This window comes from Plecotus auritus (assembly GCF_963455305.1).
Source record: "Plecotus auritus genome assembly, chromosome: 1".
NCBI classification, from domain to species: Eukaryota; Metazoa; Chordata; class Mammalia; order Chiroptera; family Vespertilionidae; genus Plecotus; species Plecotus auritus.
Genome location: NC_137770.1, coordinates 59,913,668 through 59,934,484, shown reverse-complemented (window position 1 = coordinate 59,934,484; position 20,817 = coordinate 59,913,668). Strand labels below are relative to the sequence as shown.

The window sequence follows — 20,817 nt, the reverse complement described above, 5'->3', positions numbered from 1 at the left end:
GACATAACCATCACCTAAAATTGTTTTTACAGGTATTCAGTGATGTCCATAGTTCAAAGGCAAGGTAGATGTCACTGCTAGACTATTATTTTGTATCTTGGATCTCTTACTTTATCCCTCGTATACCTTTCTGGGATTTCTAGTTTCCACTTTGAAAAATGAATTTTATAGTGTTGAAGTTGCTCTTATAAAACCATGAATGTGAAACAGCATAGTGTGTCATTACAAATGAAATGGCCCTGGCCATGCTTCTAGCATCTGTGTGATATTAGGAAGCATACTGCATCTCCCCAAGTTTCAGTTTCCTGAATGGATCGTTATATCAGCTAAAAGTGTTTCAATTTCAGGTGATGAAAAGCCAGAGTAACATAAGCAAAGAAGGATTTTATTTCTACATGAAACTTTATAGTCCTGGGATAACTCTGTTTTCTATCATTGCTTGATTAGGAACTCAAATGATGTTATGTTCTTTCCTTATGTGATGTGTTGCTGTAACATACCTCCCTTCCTGTTTGTACAATAGCTATCTCTGCTCAGTATCTAATGTCTTTGAACTTGAAATCTTGTAGAGAATACCCACCTTGATGCAAAGAATTCCAGCAAAGTCCACTGGCATATCATTAGCTCTGATGGAGTGTATCACCATTCCCAAGCCAACAACTGTGGCCTGGGGAATAACATATGCTATTTGCCTTAACTCACATAGGCACCCCTGACTGCAGTCAGGCCTATTCAAATCTTACTAGAGGTCCAGTGCACGAAATTAGTGCATGGGAGCGGGGGCTTCAGCCCAGCCTTCACCCTCTCCATTCTAGGACCCCCTCAGGGGATGTCTGACTGCCAATTTAGGCCGGGTCACATAGGCTCTCCCCTACTGGCCTGGTTGCCCCTAATTGCCCTCCCTTGCTGGCCTGGTCATCCCTAACTGCCCTCCCTTGTCGGCCTGGTTGCCCCTAACTGCCCTCCCCTGCCAGCCTGGTCATCCCTAACTGCTCTCCCCTGCCCACCTGGTTACCCTTAACCACCTCTGCCTTGGTCCCCACCACCATGGCTTTGTCCAGAAGGACGTCTGGAAGGATGTCCAGAAGATGTCCAGTCTAATTAGCATATTACCCTTTTATTAGTATAGATAAACTCTGAGTGAGATGGAGACTGGCTTTCAGAGGGTACATACATGCTAGGTGAGAAAAATCAGAGTCCATGCTAAGTTAGGTCCCTTTGGAGCCCCCAAATTTTATCAATTCAATTAATTCTCTTTTGTATGTAATAAACTAAAATCAAATTATGAATAAAAGGTCCAAAAAGGTTTAGTGAATCAACATTGTAATAACCTGAAGGACTAAAAATAGAACCTTGGTATCCATAGGTGATGGAAAATAACTTAGTTCTGTATCATATGTTTGCTGATCCTTGCTTTTTATTAGTTTTTAAATGATTAGTCCATTTAATTATTACTTGAATTACAAAGCAATAAATCCTCTATAACCATATGCAAAAACTTAAAATTCTAGCCATAAAAAAGAACTTGAAAATTTGCAAAGCTATTTTCCCTTATGTCACTAGAATATTACTACCAATTTTTTTTTAACTTTTGGGCCTTTGCATTGTTTATATATTAGTTTGAAAGCAGATTTGATTTACTGAAAAAGTACTATCCTATCTAATAAAAGAGTAATATGCAAATTAACCATCACTCTGCTACACCCACAAGCCACGCCTACCAGCCAATCAGGAGTGAGTATGCAAATTAACCCAACCAAGATGGCTGCGGCCATGGAGCGAGCAGAAGGCTTGGGTTTCCCAGGCAATGGAGGAAGCCAATCTTTCCACACACCCTGGCAGGCCCAGGCCTCCACTCAAGGCTACAAGTTTCAATTACAGAAGATAAATAAATCCCAACAAAAATGGCTGTGGCCACGGAGCAAGCAGGAGGCTTGGCTCCGCTCAAGGCTACAAAGTTTCAATTATAGAAGATAAATAAATCCCAGATACCAGGGCCTCCACTTGGGGCGCTGGGGGGCGTGGCCAGCCTGCGAACCACCACAGACCCCTTGCCCAGGCCACCCCATGCCCCAAGGGAACCCCCACCCTGATCTGGGACACCCTTCAGGGCAAACTAGCTGACCCCCTACCCCTACACGTGCACCAGGCCTCTATCCTATCTAATAAAAGAGTAATATGCAAATTGACCATCACTCCAACACACAAGATGGCTGCCCCCATGTGGACACAAGATGGCCGCCGCAAGATGGCCAGCTCAGGAGGGCAGTTGGGAGGGACCAGGCCTACAAGGGAGGGCAGTTGTGTGTGATCAGGCCAGCAGGGGAGGGCAGTTTGGAGGGACCAGGCCTGCAAGGGAGGGCAGTTGGGGACAATCAAGCCTGCAGGGGAGGGCAGTTGCGGGTGACCAGGCCTGCAGAGGAGGGTAGTTGCAGGGGACCCAGGCCTGCAGGGGAGTGCAGTTGGGGGGGAACCAGGCCTGCAGGGGAGGGCAGTTAGGGGTGACCAGGCTGGCATAGGAGCAGTTAGGGGGTGATCAGGCTGGCAGGCAGAAGTGGTTAAGAGAAATCAGGAAGGCAGGCAGGCGAGCGGTTGGGAGCCAGCAGTCCTGGATTGTGAGAGGGATGTCCGACTGCCCGTTTAGGCCCTATCCCGGTAGGATTGGGCCTAAACGGGCAGTCGGACATTCCTCAAGGGGTCCCAGATTGGAAAGGGTGCAGGCTGGGCTGAGAGACACACACACCCATGCACGAATTTCGTACACTGGGCCTCTAGTTTAAAATAATTGTACTGATGGATATATTTAGAAATCCTATATAGAAATATTAACAAAAATTAAGCTTACTTAAAAGAACACAGGATCAAAGAAAATAGAATAATGAGGGAACTAAAATTTCGAATGGATTCATGAAACAAATATTTATTCAGCAGTTGGATATATATTTATTACCTCCTGTTTCTGGAACTTCATAATGTATGGATCTTATGTATATCCAACTTTTGACTATTTAACGGGATCAGATTTGCCATAATTTTTTGAATGAATACATCATATTGACAAGTGGTAATATAATATCAAACCAATGAAGAAAAATGCATCTTAGACTATGGGTTTATCATAAGCAAGCATAACTCATTGGATAATAACTCATTGCCAGCCTCTTTTAGATACTCCCTTATTTGAATGAGGTATTATTAAATCCCAGAGAAATTTTTCTAGCAAGAATTGTGGTTTTCTACAGCACCACATATATCATTGATTAACATCTACTAAACAATTTAAACACATTGTAAAGCTAGTCACGACTGATGAAGCCAGAGATTTAATATAAAATATTTGTATTTACTTGCCTATCCTAAAGCATTCCCCCCTATAATTCAGCAAACATTTTTCATTACTCTTTGAGTCTCAATGGTTATTTAATATTTATGTTTAAAAATATTAAATGGGCCGAAACCAGTTTGGCTCAGTGGATAGAGCATCGGCCTGCGGACTGAAGGGTCCCGGGTTCGATTCCGGTCAAGGGCATGTACCTTGGTTGCGGGCACATCCCCATGGGGGGATGTGCAGGAGGCAGCTGATCGATGCTTCTCTCTCATCGATGTTTCTAGCTCTCTATCCCTCTCCCTTCCTCTCTGTAAAATATCAATAAAATATACTTAAAAAAATATATTAAATGGACACACATGTTTGAGTTGAAATCCCTATATCAGAAAGATGCAGTGAGATGCAGACATGTATACCATGGGTCCTTGAAACATTGGATTCAACCTTCAATATTCAAAGAAATTTTATTCAATTTAAGCATGTTGAACTTTACAAGATAAGGTGAGAGGAGTGCAATTCAGTTCCAAAAATATATTGAATGCCTAGCAGGTGATGATTGCCAAGATAGGTACTGAAAGGCTGCAGAAGTAAGACACAGAAACCACCTTCAGGAAGTCATGGCATCTACTAACAGCATAAGGCCTAGAACAGAGTGATGAGCCACTAATTGTGATGGCACATTTGTGAATTGAACAGAGTTAATGAACTGGTTATTTTATAACCATTCCTGGCTAAGGTGGCAAATGATGGTCTAAATAAAGCCCAGACTCCATTTGCCAAGCAATACGTGGTGATGTGGAGCTGTGCCCCATAGAAAAAGAGACACCTTTTATTATGACCAAAGGCACTGACTCATTAATCAAGCCATGCATTCCCAAAGCTGTGTACACCTGTAAGGCCATTTCCTCTAATTCATACAAAGGCACCTGTAGAAGCTAGAATTTAAGTTCCAGGGGAGCAAAAGTCTTTCTTTATTCAACAGTATGTCTCAATCATCTGGAACAGTACTGGCACATAGTGAGCATTCAATAAATATTTGTTGGCTCTTATTGATTAGAATAGTGGCAGCCTGAGGGAGATTGTATTAATTTGGGAATTCAGTAGTTTTAACATTTTTCTCTTAGACAAATTTCTATTTCTATTGTTGTCTTCAATTTTCTACCATCATTTCCCTACAGAAGCTTTGACTAATGGGTTGAGATAGTCCACATTGAACAATGAGAAAAATCCATTGTAAAATATGGAAATCAGTTCTAAAATATTGAAAACATATTTTGAAATATTGAAAATATCTAATCCCAAATTCAGTTGACCTTTTCCTAGCAATAACTAAGCAATAAGGGGCTCCAAGAAAGAGAATAAATTGGAAGCGTGATACATAGTCTTTATCAGTAGTAATTGAAAGAGTCTAAAATTCACCTCTTAAGTCTTTTCCATAATTGACCTGCTTTAGTCTTAAAAAACATAAAGCAAGGAATTAAGGTGCAAAAGCTTTGAATCACATTTTTCAGGTTTTTCTCTTTTGTTTTAACATTAACTTGTAAGTGGAGGAAAAAACCACAAATGAATCAAAGTACTATTCTTTAAGTAAATACTTAGCATTTCTTCTTTTGGCAAAATGGGTATTTAATATATGACAAAATAATAATCTGAAAAGTGTCAATAAGAAGAAAATATTTCAAAAAAATTTTTTCATATGGAGATTATACAGATTTTGTTTGAAAATAGTTGTTAAGTTAATGAACTGGTTATTTTATAAGCAATTATTAACCTGTTTAATAGGAGCACATGATTCGAGAGGATGCCAAGGGTCTGACGCTAAGACAGTGCACCATAATGGAGGTGGTCCTGGCTACAATCAAGGTAAGGTTACAGTGCCTCTGGGTATGCATCCAGAATCTCCCCGTGTGCTCTCAGCGAAAGGTACCCCAGATGCATCTCTGTAGTGCTGTGCCATCCATGGACAGTTGTATAGATACATTCCTGAAGTGTGTCCGGTTATCCCATATCACCTTATTACATCCATATTACTGCCCTTTTATTTGCTTCCTTTGTCTATCTCTAAAAAATGTGTGTGAAACCTATCTTGTAACATGTTCTCAAAGAAAGATATGGACTATCCCCAAAGCCCAGTTCCACAGATGCCTCGTGGGATTTGAGGTTAACAGAATTTCTTTTTATGTGTTCTATACTTGTTGAAATGGTTTTTAAAAGATCAATCTCCTCTCTCTTAGCACAATAATTTTAATTTTCTGCTCAAAATTCAAAGGCATTGTGCTGTGTGCATCAATTTTTCATAGCCAAAGGTTGACCAAAAGTGGTAGTAAATGTGGGCTAAATGTGGGAAGATCTCAAAATTTAACTTAGAATTTCTTTGTTTTCATCGATCCCTTACATATTTATGTACATGAATTTTGTACATATATATTTAAGTTTGTTAAAGTGAAAAATCAGTTTATCTCCTAAATTTAAACTGTGTCCAATTTCCCCTCGCTTCACTGTAGGAAGCATCTATTATTCAGGATGTGTGAACAGTGCAGCAAAAAGTGTCAGCTACCAGGAGCTGTTTTCAGAGCACAGAATAGTCTCACTGGGTGGAAACAGACTTTAGAATTCATTAGAACAGAGTTCTAGCTGTCTAACAACTGGACACCTTCACAAAACTACCACCTCGTGGCTTTTGTTTTTCAGGATCAGCATTCAATAGAGGCCATCTTTTACTTGTTTAATGTCAAAACCTGCAAAATGAAATCGGTGAGGTAAAAGCTTTGTAACACCTAGTGGAAGCTGGGGAGTGAGAATTTAGGCTGTGATATTACAGAAATAGAGTTTGTAAAGAAACAGCAAGAGTATTGTCTGGAAGTATGGAAGTTTTACAAAATAATTTTCAGAAGAAATGGAAAAATGTGAATAAGAACCTTTGGAAATGTAAGAAATGGGAAACTGTGAATAAGAGTGATAGCAGTGCTAAGAGCTATACATAGGAAAATGCCAGTTAGAAAAAAAATAAGAACTCTGCAGTGCACCATAAAGAAGGGAAAAAACGTAAAATTTATAGAATCTAAATCCAGCCCTTTATGGATTTTTTTAGATCAATGTATGACTTTAAGAGAGAAAGGAAAATGTGTTCTGTGAAAAGGACTGGCATTCATTAACAGACCTGGCTCCTGCCCACAACCCTAATATTTCTCTAATTCTTTGGGGTCAGGACACTTGACCAACACCTGTAGGCTGAACTCTGCCCAAACTCTGAGACAACTTTGACCCCTAGAAATCTACATCTTGACAGCTCAACTATCCCATTTTCCTGTCTGGGTCACCTGTGATGATCTTTTAATTCAGCCTCAGCCACCAAATACTTGCCTTGCTCTTTTGGACTTACCTGATATCCAAGATTGAATAAAAGGGTCTGTGTCATTATCTTGTTATTTTAGGACTGGAGTCTGACCCTGGTACTCCTGAGCCTCAGAGTGTGAGGTCACATCTCCAGTCCTTCTATTCCCCTTCTTTGATGCCACCTCTTTCTCGTGGGTCTCCATGCTAGGCTTGCTATTAGACTCTTGTCCCTGTGACCTGCCCATCTGCCAGGTCATTCCCTGATATCTGCTTTCAATGGCCCTGTCATCCGTTAGCCAAAGCTAGGACTCCCTTTGTCTTGTCTGCAGCTGATATTTGCACCTGCTGGCTGCCATAGCAAGCACTACTTCTCATGTTGACTACAAAGGAACTCAGGAGAAAGAAGAAGACTACTTAAGATAATTGTAACCCAGTTGTAACCCCAATGTCAGCCTGGAGCCTAGCAAAAGGAATACCATAAGGCAAGCAGGGACTTCAGGAGGAAGATGTTCTTAGAAGAAGCAGATGCTAACCAGACTAACACCCAAAGGCTGCCAAAGAGATGAACCTTTATTTCACTTTAGCTCAATTTAAGCAAATAAGCTGGGAATAAGAAAAAGGAGGAGAAGAATGCTATGGAGTTTGTAGAATATAGATTGAAATTGTGTTTTTAATTTTTTCAAATATCTTTCAGATTCACCTTGTTTGGTCTTTATAAATACCCTGGGTGGTAGATAGATCAAGATTAATGATTCGCATTTTATAGATGAGAAAACAGAGGCTAAAAGAGTTTAAATTATTTGTCTAAGGACAACGACCTGCTAGTAATTGGCAGAGCAGAGAAAAATTTCCAAACTCTATAGTCAATGTCTTTGTTTCTATGTCACACTATTTCCCTAAATGTTAACAAAGTGTAGATAAAATATAGCAAGCCAAAATGGATATTTTTTCAGAGTGATTAATTCTTTCTAAATTAAAATATCATATTTATTTTCTAATTATCTAAAATAATTTAAAATATTTCAACCTCCATGCAAGTATTAATACAAAATATTAACTCTCTTAAGTAATAAAAATTTTATTTTTTTAAATATATTTTTATTGATTGCAGAGAAGAAGGGAGAAGGAGCAAGAGAGATAGAAACATCAGTGATAAGAGAGAATCATTGATTGGCTGCCTCCTGCATACCCCTACTGGGGATCAAGCCCACAACCTAGGCATGTGCTCCAACCAGAAACCTGATCTCCTGGTTCATGGGTCGACACTCAACCACAAATGCACGGGGCCTGGGCTGGAAATTTTCTAATATCAGTCCCATGTAGTTTTAATTATAAGCCAGAAGGTTAGAATACGGTACAAGTAACAGAAGTTATAACGATATACTGCAGGTAGCATGGTTGGGCTTTGAGACATTCCATTACCTGCCAACACAGCCAAATCAATGGCATTTGAAAATAAAAGTAGCAAGACGACAACTATGAGGCAGACAGCCAACAACTTAATCAGTATGTGCAAGCTAATAGGCCAATTGGGAAACCCTAGTTTGAAAAGGTCCTTGTTGAGCTTTTGCGTCTCAGACCACATGTCAGAAGACTCAGGACTGCTGTAGGATTCCCTGAAATGTGGGTTTCTTTCAAAGATAAACAGGAGACACGTTTCCAACAGCAGTTACTGGACCTGAGCATGAATCTCCAGACTTAAGGGAATTCTTAAATCTTGAACATTCCTGAAGTTATTTTATGATGAAGTTTTAAATACTCAGAAATAAATAAATAAATAAAAGCTGGCTGCTTTTATATTTCCTACCCTTCCAATTTCCCTGGAATACTTGTCATTTGGACCCGACATGAATCTGCAATGTGTGGTTGACTTCATGCAGTGGTGATATGGGGGTTTAACAATAATAAACATGGGGATCAGGGCCCTCTAGGAATCTGCATTTCTTGGTATAAAGAAAAGAATTTAGACTAAATATGAATATCTATTCAAATAGAGCTTTCGAACTTACTTGTTCATTTAATACTAGATAACACCATTTCTGCCACTCAGGATTCCAGACAAATCTCAGGATATGCGATGTTATGCCTGAGGCTGTTACCCTGACTAAGGTCTTATCCCATCCTGTTACCTGTTTTTCACATGGAAATATGGTGGCTGCTTCTCAGCATCTTCTTTTTTATCATTATAAGTATATTTTTTGCGTTATTTAAAATCCAGCTGCTTATGGGAAGAATACATGTCTTACCTAGTTTGGAGCATTGTAATTCAAAAATTATTATTTGAAAGTTTACTGCATATATCAAGTATAGTGAGCAATGAAGAGGTGGCAAAAGATAAGAGACCTTGCTCTTGACTTATGAACAAAAACATCTACAATTGATAAAAAGAGATGTGGAAAAAGTGGTTGGGGATGCAGAAAGGGTGATAAGTTCTTCGTGGGTACCTGGGGAAAAGCTTCCTAGAGAAACAAATTTGGAGTTTAGAAGATGAATTGGGGAAAAACAAGGGGAAAGTTGTTGCAGAAAAGCATGAGTGAAATGCGAGAAGGTGTGGGTCAGCCTGAAAATGTCACTTAGTCTAGCAAAGAGGACTAGGTCATGACTGGCTGAATATTATAGGGAATAAGAGAGGAACATTGGCCCTGACTGGTTTTATTCAGTGGTTAGAGCACTGGCCTGGGGACTGAAGGGTCGTGGGTTTGACTCCCAGTCAAGGCACATACCTAGGTTGCAGGTTTGCTTCACACCAAAAAAGAAGAAAAGAGAGAGAGAGAGAGAGGAGAACATTGGATTGGAGCCAAAATACTAAGGCTTAAACATCCAAGTAAAGAATCTGAACTTCTGATCTGAGATGAAAAAAGGAATCCAGTTGTAGTAGGAAATAATTTTGAAATATCTACCAAATAATTTTCTTAAAGTAAACCTCAGCCATTAAAGGCAGGTTATTATTATATCTAAGTTTACAAGATTGCAAGATAAATTGTCTGCCAGAATTTACCAAAATCATGATTCAGGTACTGTAAAGAAAAAAAAAAATGATGATGGGAAATCACTACCAAAATAGTATATGTAACGAAAAAGTAAATTCTTCCTGCAAATTCGTGAAGAAACATTAGCATGTTCCCTTCAGTCAGTAAAAATAGACTGAGAGATCTTTAAATATATGACAAACATGACAAGTTGAAGAATTTAGAAAGGTTTTAATTGGGATTATAAAAGGAATGTCTTGCTAAGCATGCAGGCAATATTTATCTTGATTTTTTTTTTTTATTTAGCAGTACTATTTTTCACCCTTACAAATTATAATCAGGTCTGAAGTGCTTTAGTTTTTGCAGTTTCATGCAGAACTCACACACAAAAAAAATATTTCTAGATACTTATCAAGAAAAAGGAAATGATACTTTATTCATAGTTCTTTTCATTCGGATAAATAACTGCTCCTCACCAGGCCCCCTTACATTAGTGAAGTCAACATATTACTGTGAAGGATGGAAGCCTGTACAGAAAATGAATATAAATAAAAATGTAAATAAAATATTTGAAACTATGTGGGCAATTAGAGTAGCAGGATGTGGGTGATTAAGAGAGAGAAACTCAAGTGTGCAAATTACTGCCCTCGCCCCTGGGAATGAAAAGAGGATTGAAGAGGTTATTGTTAATGCGTTACCACATATAACGTAAGTAAAAACAGTTCCTGTCGTATAGAAAGCTCTTTAAATGTAACTGCCATTTGCCTGGGAACTGGGTTATTTTGGAGGAGCCCCTCTCTGCTGCTAACCTCATAGAGCCAAAGTACCTCTTTTCCCCCCTTTCTTAATAAACCTTTCATTCTCTCTCAGGGAAGCTGCCTATTAAATTTGATTCTTTGCCTCAAGCAATAGCTCAAGTCCTCAAGGCCTTGTGCTCTGGCCTTTGGTTTCCTGTGCACAGCAACTTCTCACTATAAAGAAGACCCCCCACACACACACACCCCGCCTGCCCCGAGATTCTTCAGTATTTTCTGAGACTTCCCTTTGGGAAGCAGGGCTGTTCCTTCTCTCAAGGAGTTTTTATTCTGGATTTAAAGATGGAAAAGGCACATTAAAAATTAGATAATGATGTGTGTTAATTTATGAGAAACAGTGTAAGAGGTAGAACAGGATGATACAGATGCTAACCAAGGGGCACAGATTAAAAAGTGGTAAGGAGGCCAGCTGGCGTGGTGCAGTGGTTGAGCATCTATCTATGAGCCAGGAGGTCACGGTTCGATTCCCGGTCAGGGTACATGGCCAGCTTGCGGACTTGATCCTCAATGTGGGGCGTGCAGGAGGCAACCAGTCCATGATTCTCTCTCATCATTGATATTTCTATCTCTCTTTCTCCCTCTCCCTTCCTCTCTGAAATCAATAAAAATATGTGTGTGTTTAACAAGAAAAAGTGGTAAGGATTTAGAGGAATAAGCCACTACTATGAATTCCAGGGACTGGGAAAAGCTGAAGGAGTGGTCTTGATGGATGGAAGGGAGCCCCAAATGAGATGGGAAAGACATCAGAGTGGGAACAGTGGAGAAAGACACATGACTTGAATATAATCAGGGAGAAAGGATTTCACCACAGCAAGCACAGGGCCAGAGGGCTAGGATTCAGTGACCAGACCATTCTACTCACCAGACTGGATTTAACTGGACGTTTGTACAGTAAAAACAGTATAAAATGAGGTTTGGGTTGAAAGTACAGAGGTCCTTTTGCACCCTCAGTGGATTCTATAAATGAGGAGCCATTGGTGTTTTTGAAAATATATGGCATGCCAGAAGGACCATTTCAGCAATGGAAATTTTACAGGAATGTGCAAACTGGGTTGAATGATTCAAGATTATGGTCACAGAGGTCAGTTACACTTATTTAGTGCATAAGATGGATGAGGGCTATCACCAGGGTGGTGGAAAGTAAAAGATGAACACGAGTGGCACCAGAAAGGGACGTCACTGGAACTTGGATCTGAAATTGGGGCAGGAGAAAGAGAGGAGCCCAGGGTGACTCCGAGGTATCAGGCAAGTGGGAAGCATGGCTCCACTGAGAAAAATGGCAACGTAGGCAGGAGGGTCATTTTCTTCTTCCCACGTTGGAGTTAGATATGGTGGCAGAAACATTAAAATAAGTATCCAGCGGCCTGCTAGAGGCAGGGATTGGTGCTCAGGAAACAAAGCAGGGCTACAGTTTGGGGAGTTGTTCTACCAATTAAGTATATTTTCTTACAAATAGAAAGATCTTTACAGTTCGCAAAGCGGTTGCAGTAATTAATTTCATCTTTACCACACTACACTCAAGAATGGAGGCTATTTTTATTCCCACTCTAAAAATAAATGAACTGATAATCTGTGAGGTTAAATAATCTGCAAAAATCACAATGCGCAGAGGAAAGATGAAGAATTACATCTAAAATATAGGTCAGAGAGTCAAAGAAATGAAGAGGATTCTAAACTCTTAGAATTGGATTCATAACCCAACATACAGAGAGATGTGTCTGCAGTGTTGGCCCGTGGCCAACTGGCCACCACTTAAAAGCCAGTAACGGGACCTCACTAACTCATAAGCAATAGCACCAATTTTAAGATGCACTTATTGTGAGAAAGGTTGTCATATTGAACCAAAAATCTGCTTCCCTGATACTTGTTACTATGCATTGGTCCTTCTCCAGTCCTTTGAAAAATTCTACCTCTTTTTGTATATGATAGCCCTTCAGTCATAGAAGAAAACCATCATGCTCCCTGATGCTGTTGCAGCCATATATTAAATAGCATGTTCCTACACCTTACAAAACCCTGCGCATCTACTATGGATGCCCTTCACTTTTTCATATTTTTCATTTAAAAAAATGAAGCCTAGGGATGAATTAGGAATAACTCTAATATCCCAGTTTTGTTCTAACCAGAAGAGAATGTTGTTGCTCTCTCACACCCTTTGTCTTGACCTGATTACCTATATGAATGCATAAGATTCCGTAAGCTTTGAGAGCTGCCCTATCACTTGCTAAATCATGTTGAAGTTGAGAGCAAATAAAGCTTTATGGCTTTTTAAATTTTACTGATGTTAAGCTAAGTCATCCCTATCCTGTACTTTGCGGAAAACATTGTATCATAAATAAAGGCCTTTTCTATTCCTCTTTGTCATCTGATCCTATAAATGTTGACCCACCATTCCAGGCTGCCAAGACCTTCCCAAAGCCAGATTTGTCCTCCAACATAATAACTTTGAGCTTTGGCTCAAGTGCACACTTGAAAAACATGCTTTCTGTCTTTTGTCTGTCTATGTCTGTGGTGAAAATATCAGCCAGGACGGGGCCAAGGGTAAGGAGAAGGTCACCCAGATGACATCCTTTTCCTTCACAGCACTGAACAGCCACCCTCTCCATGGTCCTCTCACTGCTTGAAAATTCCTTTCCTGAATGAGGAGGAAATTGGTTGTCCGAATGTGTTATTTTGCCAGTTATTTTCTGCTAATTTGCACCAGCCTAAGCAAAACAGCTGAGCACATCAGAAATGTTCAGGGATTCTGCAGGTTTCAGAGGAACAACAAGAAACTGAGTCATAGTTTTCTTGTTTAGAACTAATGGATATAAATCCACTTTCCATGTGCATAAAGGAAACATTGAGAAGGCTTCCAATCCCTGCATTCACTAATTCCCTCTAGGACATAATTCCCCTCCAAAATATTTACTATAATGAACGAAGAGTAGCTCAGCTGCACTGAGCTGTGGACAGTGGATTTTAAAAGCTAAGACATCCACTCCCACATATCAGCCTCACATTTATATCCTTCAAACCCAAGCCTCAGCAAAATACAGAGTCTACTCTCCTGCTCCTTCAGGGCTCTTGCAAAGAGTCAAAACTGGATGTGAAATCTCTGAATAACAAGGTGTACACAGTGTCTGATCCTCCTTTCTGTTGATTACCTGTGCTGGTGATATAAAAAGTCCTGTGCTCTTAGGAGACATGGCCCAGGTTCTGAACACTGTGAAAGGCTTCCCATAAAGTGCCATTTAATCAAGGTTTCTTTTGCATAAACCTAGAAGTCACTTCCTTTGCTCTTTGAGTAAGGAGCCTTGACTAAGTGGCATGTGTTATTTATCTGTGTTCACTGAATGGAGATTTTCATTCATAGCACCTTACTTTCTTGTTTTCGCCCCTAACTTTGCTACCTTCTGTCCTGGTTGTGTCTCGCAACATCTTCTATTATATAATGCACCCAAAATACAAAGGCATCATTTTTGCCCTTACAAATCTTCTGCTCACTTACTATGCTGCTAGAGCCTCCAGCAGAAGGCAATTCAGTGTCATAACTGAAAAACTCTAGGGAGACCCTTAGGCTTTCCTCAGAAACACACTCATACCTTATTTACATTTCATTATTAGTCCCCCATGTCCCAGAGACCTACAAAATAATGCCTTCCTAGTTAAAACATGTCTTCTTATAAAATTACTAGAGGCCCAGTGCACGAAATTCATGCACGGGGGCGAGGGGAGTCTCTCAGCATGGCCTGCACCCTCTCGCAATCCAGGACCCCTCAGGGGACATCCGACTGCTGGTTTAGGCCTGATCCCTGCAATCGGACATCCAGGAGTTGGACATCACTCTCACAATCAGGAACTGCTCACTCCTAACGGCTCACCTGCCTGCTTGCCCCTAACCGTACACCTGCCTGCCTGCTCGCCCCTAACCCCTCGCCTGCCTGCCTGCTCACTCTTTACCGCTTGGCTCGCCACTGTGGGAGCGCACTGACCACCAGGGGGCAGCTCCTGTATTGAGCATTTGCCCCCTGGTGGTCATTGCACGTCATAGCAACCATTATTCCGTCGTTTCGTCATAAAGGTCACTTAGGCTTTTATATATATAGATAAGGGGTGCAAGAAGGAATACATAGTTTATGACTTTATAGCCTAACTGTAGTTTCCTTCTTCCATGAAATTTTCTAGATACTCAAAGTTATTTCAATTTGCCCTGGCTGGGTGGCTCAGTTGGTTGAGCATCATCCATGCACAGAGAGGTCACTGGTTCAATTCCTGGTCAGGACACATGCCCGGGTTGCAGATGCAATCCCCAGTGGGGGTCCTGCAGGAGGCAGCACATTGATGTCTCTCTCATTGATGTTTCTCTCTCACCCTTCCTCTCTCTCTAAAATCAATATATATATATATATATATACATATATATATATATATATATATGTATATATATGTATATATATATATATTTTTTTTTTAAAACAATATCAATTGTATGAAGTCCGGTCACATTCTTCTGTCCTACAATTTCCTAAATTATATTCCATGGAATTCTTGTGTCCCCAAGTGTTAACAAATGTCCTGTTTAATATGTGTCCTATAGCCAAATCATTTTAAAAATGAAGTACAAGTAGTCCCCTCTTATCCACAGTTTTATTTTCCATTATAGTTACCTGCGGTCAACCACAGTCCAAAAATATTAAGTGGAAAATCCCAGAAATGAAAAATGCATAAGTTTTAAATTGGGCACCATTCATGGTAGCATGATAATATCTTGACCATCTCGCTTCATCCTGCCCAGGATGTAAATCATCCCATTGTCCAGTGTCTTCATACTGTACACACCCCCTGCCCATTTAGTCACTTAATAGCCATCTTGGTTATTAGATAAATTGTCATGGCATCATAGTGCTTGTGTTCAAGTAACCCATATTTTACTTAATAATGCAACATAGCTTTTATTATACTGTATTGTCATAACTATTCTGTTATTACTAATCATTGTTAATATTTTATGTGCCTAATTTATAAGTTAAATTTTATCATAGGCATGTATACATAGGAAAAAATAGTATATAGGGTTTGGTGCTATCCTGGTTTCAGGCATTCAGTTGGGTTCTTAGTACATATCCCCTGCAGATAATGGAGGACTACTGTGTGTTAATGGAAGGTTGAATATTTATTTACCACAGTGAATCTCAGAGCATTTAGTATGTTAGTAAGCACTGTGAATCTTTAAGACTACAATGTTATCTCTCAACTTGAAGCTTATAGACAGCACAAGTTTTGTGCAGAAAATAGAATAATAGTAGAAAACAAGTATACCAAACAAGCATTATTCTGGGAGTACTTATCTTGTTCCCTGGCAGGCATATGTCATCAGGTTGGCCCAAATAAATTCTTATAAAAAATTTAAAAAACACATTATTCTGAGAACTACAAGTACCTCAATTCTACTTCTTTTTTTAAAAATAAATATTTATTGTTCAGATTATTACAGATGTTCCTCTTTTTTCTCCCCATAGCTCCCCTCCACCCGATTCCCACCCCCCACCCCATGCCCTTACCCTCTGCCACTGTGCTCATCCATAGGTGTAAGATTTTTATCCAATCTCTTGTCAGTCCACTCCCTTTCTATGCCCCTGATTCTATTATATTCACCAGTTTATTCTGTTCATCAGATTTTTTATTCACTTGATTTTTAGATTCACTTGTTGATAGATATGTATTTGTTGTCACTTTGTTGTTCATAATTTTTATCTTTACTTTTTTCTTCTTCTTCCTCTTCTTAAAGAATACCCTTCAGCATTTCATATAATACTGGTTTGGTGGTGATGAACTCCTTTAGCTTTTTCTTGTCTGTGAAGCTCTTTATCTGACCTTCAATTCTAAATGATAGCTTTGCTGGGTAGAGTAATCTTGGTTGTAGGTTCTTGCTGTTCATCACTTTGAATATTTCTTGCCACTCCCGTCTGGCCTGCATAGTTTCTGCCGAGAAATCAGCTGACAGTCGTATGGGTACTCCCTTATAGGTAACTAACTTTCTCTTGCTGCTTTCAAAATTCTCTCTTTGTCTTTTGCCCTTGGCATTTCAATTATGATGTGTCTTGGTGTGGTCCTCTTTGGATTCCTTTTGTTTGGGGTTCTCTGCGCTTCCTGGACTTGTAAGTCTATTTCTTCCACCAGGTAGGGAAAGTTTTCTGCCATTATTTCTTCTAATAGGTTTTCAATATTTTGCTCTCTCTCTTCTTCTGGCACCCCCATAATTCGGATGTTGGTACACTTGAAGTTGTCCCAGAGGCTCTTTACACTATCTTCTTATTTTTGGATTCTTTTTTCTTTTTGTTTTTCTGGTTGGGTGGTTTTTGCTTCCTCATATTTCAAAACTTTGGTTTGATTCTTGGGTTCCTTTGGTCTATGGTTGAATTTCTGTATATTATTCTTTATTTCAGACAGTGTATGCTTAATTTCTGACTGGTCCTTTTCCATTTCTTTGGCATTCTCATTAAGATCCTTAAAGGTCTCACTAAGTTCCTCATAGGTTTCTAGAAGATTCTTGAGTAACCTTATAACTGTGATTTTGAACTCTATATCCAGTCATTTGCTTTCCTCCATTTCTTCCATTTGTGACATGTTTCTTGGTCTCTGCATTTTGCTGCTTCCCTGTGTTGATGAAGTAGCTTTGTGTGGTAGGTGACCTATAGGGGCCAGTAGCTCAGCCTCCCCAATCACCTGAGGTGGACACTCTTGGTACACCCCATTGTGGGCTGAGTGCACAGTCTTGTTGTAGTTAAGCCTTGATTGCTGTTGGTACACTGGGAGGAATTGACCTCCAGGCCAATTGAATGTGAGGACCTGCTGTGTCTATAATGGAAGAACTGCTGTGCTGGAGATACCCTTATGGGGCAGGACTTGTTTCAGTGGGGCTTTGGTGCTCACTGAGTCTGCCTCTTGAATGTGTCACTTATGGATGTGAGGAGTTGAAATCTGGTGTCGTCTCACATTGACCACTAGGTACACTGTCTCATGGATCTCCAGGGAGGTGCAGGTCAGCTACTGTCTGAGGCCATCCAGCGGGAGCTACAGCAAGATCTGCAGATTTCTCCTCTTTGCTTGGGGTTTGGAAGTTTTGGAGCTGTCTGACCCAGCTGCAGTTTGTTAGGTTAAGCTGCGAAAGGGCAGGCCATTCATATGCAAAAGCTGCTGCACACAGTTTGGGTGGGTTTGTAAATTGGGTGGGGTGGGGTCTCAGAGAATCACCAGGGTGTAGCAAACAGTGATGGCTGCCACAGTGTCTCTGCATCTGCACATCCCATGCCCCAGCACAGTAAACAATGATTCCTGCAAGCACCTCTGCAAGAAAGCCACCCTCACTTTCCAACCTGATGGCAGACAGTCCAGCTTCTCCCCGTAGGAGTCTGGGTCCCCAGAGTCTCGCTGGAAACTGGAGTTCAGAGCAGTCAGGAGTTTGTATCTCCCTTAGGATTGAAAAAAACAGTGCACCCAGTCACCAGCCCGATTCGTGGGCCTTCATACCTCTGCTTTTCTACACCTGTGCAAGTCCTACCCGGTCTCATGCACTTTCTCTTTCCTTCTAGTTGTAGAACTTCTACTCAGCCAGCTTTCCCGTGGTTCTGGGTGATAGACATTTTGTTTTTTAGTTGTAGTTTTGGTGTGGTTGTGAGAGGCAGCACGTACAGGTATATACCTTATGCCGCCATCTTGGTTTTTCCCTCAATTCTTCTGAAGTGTTTCTGGGACTCCTAGGGTTTCTCTTGGATACCCAGGGGCATTGTCCTTTTTCTCTAGTCCACTCCAGTGACCTACCAAGGTGCTGCTAAAATTTAAAATGGCAGTGCAGATAAAATTATAAACATCACAGATGTTACCACTTTATAAACCTCTACTGACTCCTTCCCCAATTGAATTGTTTGCCTCCCCATTATCTATATTTCAAATAATTTCTCTTATACCTGCAATGTGTTATTGAAGTCATTTTGGCCTTTTGGTTATATTTTCTACTAGAGGCCCATTGCATGATATTCGTGCAAGAATAGGCCTTCCTTCCCCTGGCTTCACTGCTGGCCCCCCCGGGAGCCTGCACATCCTCGCTCCCAGCCGGAGCACCACTCCTGTAGCTCTAGCTCCCTTAGCTACCCCTCTCCCCCTCATAGCAAGCGCCCCACCCTCCCGGCCGCTCAGTGCCTGCATATGCAAATTAACCCACAATCTTTGTTGGTTTAATTTACATATTCACTCCTGATTGGCTGTGGTTGTAGTAGAGGTTTGGTCAATTTACATGTTTGTCTATTATTAGGTAAGATTAGATTATAATTCCCTTGAGAGCAACCTCTGGCCCTCTTTAGCTTCATATCCTTGATGACCAGGACAGGTTTGGCTCATGGTATAGGATTAATAAGTATTTATTAAGGAACAGAAGGAGAAAGAACAGACAGGAAGGCAGATGCCATTAGGGTGAGCCACGGGCCCATGGCCCTATTCTCACAAATTAGACAGTAAAAATTATGGTCACCCTTATGAATGCTGTCACCCATATTACTTTACATACACTATTAAAGAACAGTTTTTAAAAGAGGGCATATTTGTTATATTCAGGGAATTATAAAACAAGCAAAAATGTTATTTAACTCATCTATTATTAAGGGAGCCAGTAAGCTCTTACAAGTGGCTCAAAGGAGAATTTCAAGAACCACACATAAGGATAAGCAGTAAGAAAAGCTGAAGGAAATTTACAGAGGTAAAACAGATCTACCCACACAACAATAATCAGTTACACCCTACCAGAAATAATTAATTTGCATTTCTATGAACAAAGGTCATTTATATTATTAACCATTTTCTACAACTTACAGAGTTTTAAGTAGCTTAAAGACAATGAAAAGCAGATAACCCAGATGGGTACACTATGGAGAACACCCACTAATCCTTTTTTCTTATTTCAAAATCTTTCACAATCTTTCCTAACAACTCTCATTAGTACCGAGAGTTGGCAAAATACCATTATAGCTGCTGCTTATTATTCTTCTTATATGTCTTTTTATTATAATCTTCTAGTATTTATGCTTAGGTTTAATAAAACTGGAGCTTATTTGAGAAACGGTGAGAGGGAGAATGTGTTTCCTTTAGAATATCCTGCCTTTTCTTGGTTCAATTTACCCCACTGCTCTTTACTGTCTGGGTGAGTTATTGCATTTGATGGCGCCATGGTTCCTTATGTAAACAGACCTCAAGAGAACATCCTACCCCCATCACTCCTCTAGCAGAAATGTTAAGACCAAACTAAACCTTTCCCTTTTTTTAAAAAAAAAATATTTTTGTTGATTTCAAAGAGGAAGAGAGAGGGATAGAGGGCTAGAAACATCAATGATTAGAGAGAATCATTGATTGGGTGCCTCTTGCATGTCCCCTACTGGGGATCGAGCCCACAACCTGGGCATGTGCCCTTGATCAGAATCAAACCTGGGACCCTTCAGTCTCCAGGCTGACACTCCATCCACTGAGCCAAACTGTCTAGGGCAACCTTTCCCTTTCAATACATCTATTTAATATTTTCTCACCTCAAATAGCATATCATGTTTCATGAAGAAAGGAATGATCATATGTTTTTTATTCACCAAGCCACCTAAAACAATTCTGGATTCATATTCCTCAATAAATACTTTCTACTTGTGAAAAAAATTAACATTTTATATTAACATTTTTATAAGAAGATCAAAGTGTAAAACAAGTTTAAATATTATATTTTTGTTCTTTTAAAAAAAGAAAACGGCTTTTTCTATTTTTCTATTGGAATTTTAAGTGACCATAATTTTTCTCCTTGGGGAGGGTGTCTATAATTAGAGCAATCTTTCTTGAGATTATATTCCCAATTCCTACTTTCTCTGACCTATGCCATGAATCTTCTTTACATTATACTATTTAAAAGTGCACTCAGATGCCTACAAATGCACATAATATTTTTCTACACCTCCCCTTGAATAGGGGAGAAAATTGAGATAATTATGAATGGGACAGAGGGATGACACACATTCATTTGAGAACATATATCAAAATTATTTGTTGAATTTTTTCAAAATATGTCATTTTGTGGGATCACAGAACATAGTGAGCCACGTTGCAATGAGTGTGAAGTTTAGCATTGTTGGTAAAGAGAGAGAAAGCAACTATTTATCTAGTAATTACAGAATATTATAAATAGTATGTATTATCATCTGTAAATGATTGGGGAAAAACATTTTTATTCATTTTACATATCTCAGCATATTCTGCTTTCCAAAAAGATGTCATGCATAATATTTGCAGCAGGCAAATGCTAACATCCTTCGATGACCCTATTAATAGTCAAAAAGCTTACAGCTTCTATATTATCTTA

At 39.8% G+C, this 20,817-nt stretch overlaps 1 protein-coding gene across 1 annotated transcript in view; it reads left to right on the top strand.

Annotated features, from left to right (window-relative positions):
* The window catches only part of UNC13C (unc-13 homolog C), a 579,627-nt gene that overhangs the window by 504,128 nt on the left and 54,682 nt on the right, over positions 1-20,817 (top strand). The window contains exon 30 of the mRNA XM_080645235.1: positions 5,111-5,191. Within this exon, the coding sequence (XP_080501361.1) occupies positions 5,111-5,191 (81 nt within the window). The remainder of the gene's footprint in view (positions 1-5,110; positions 5,192-20,817) is intronic.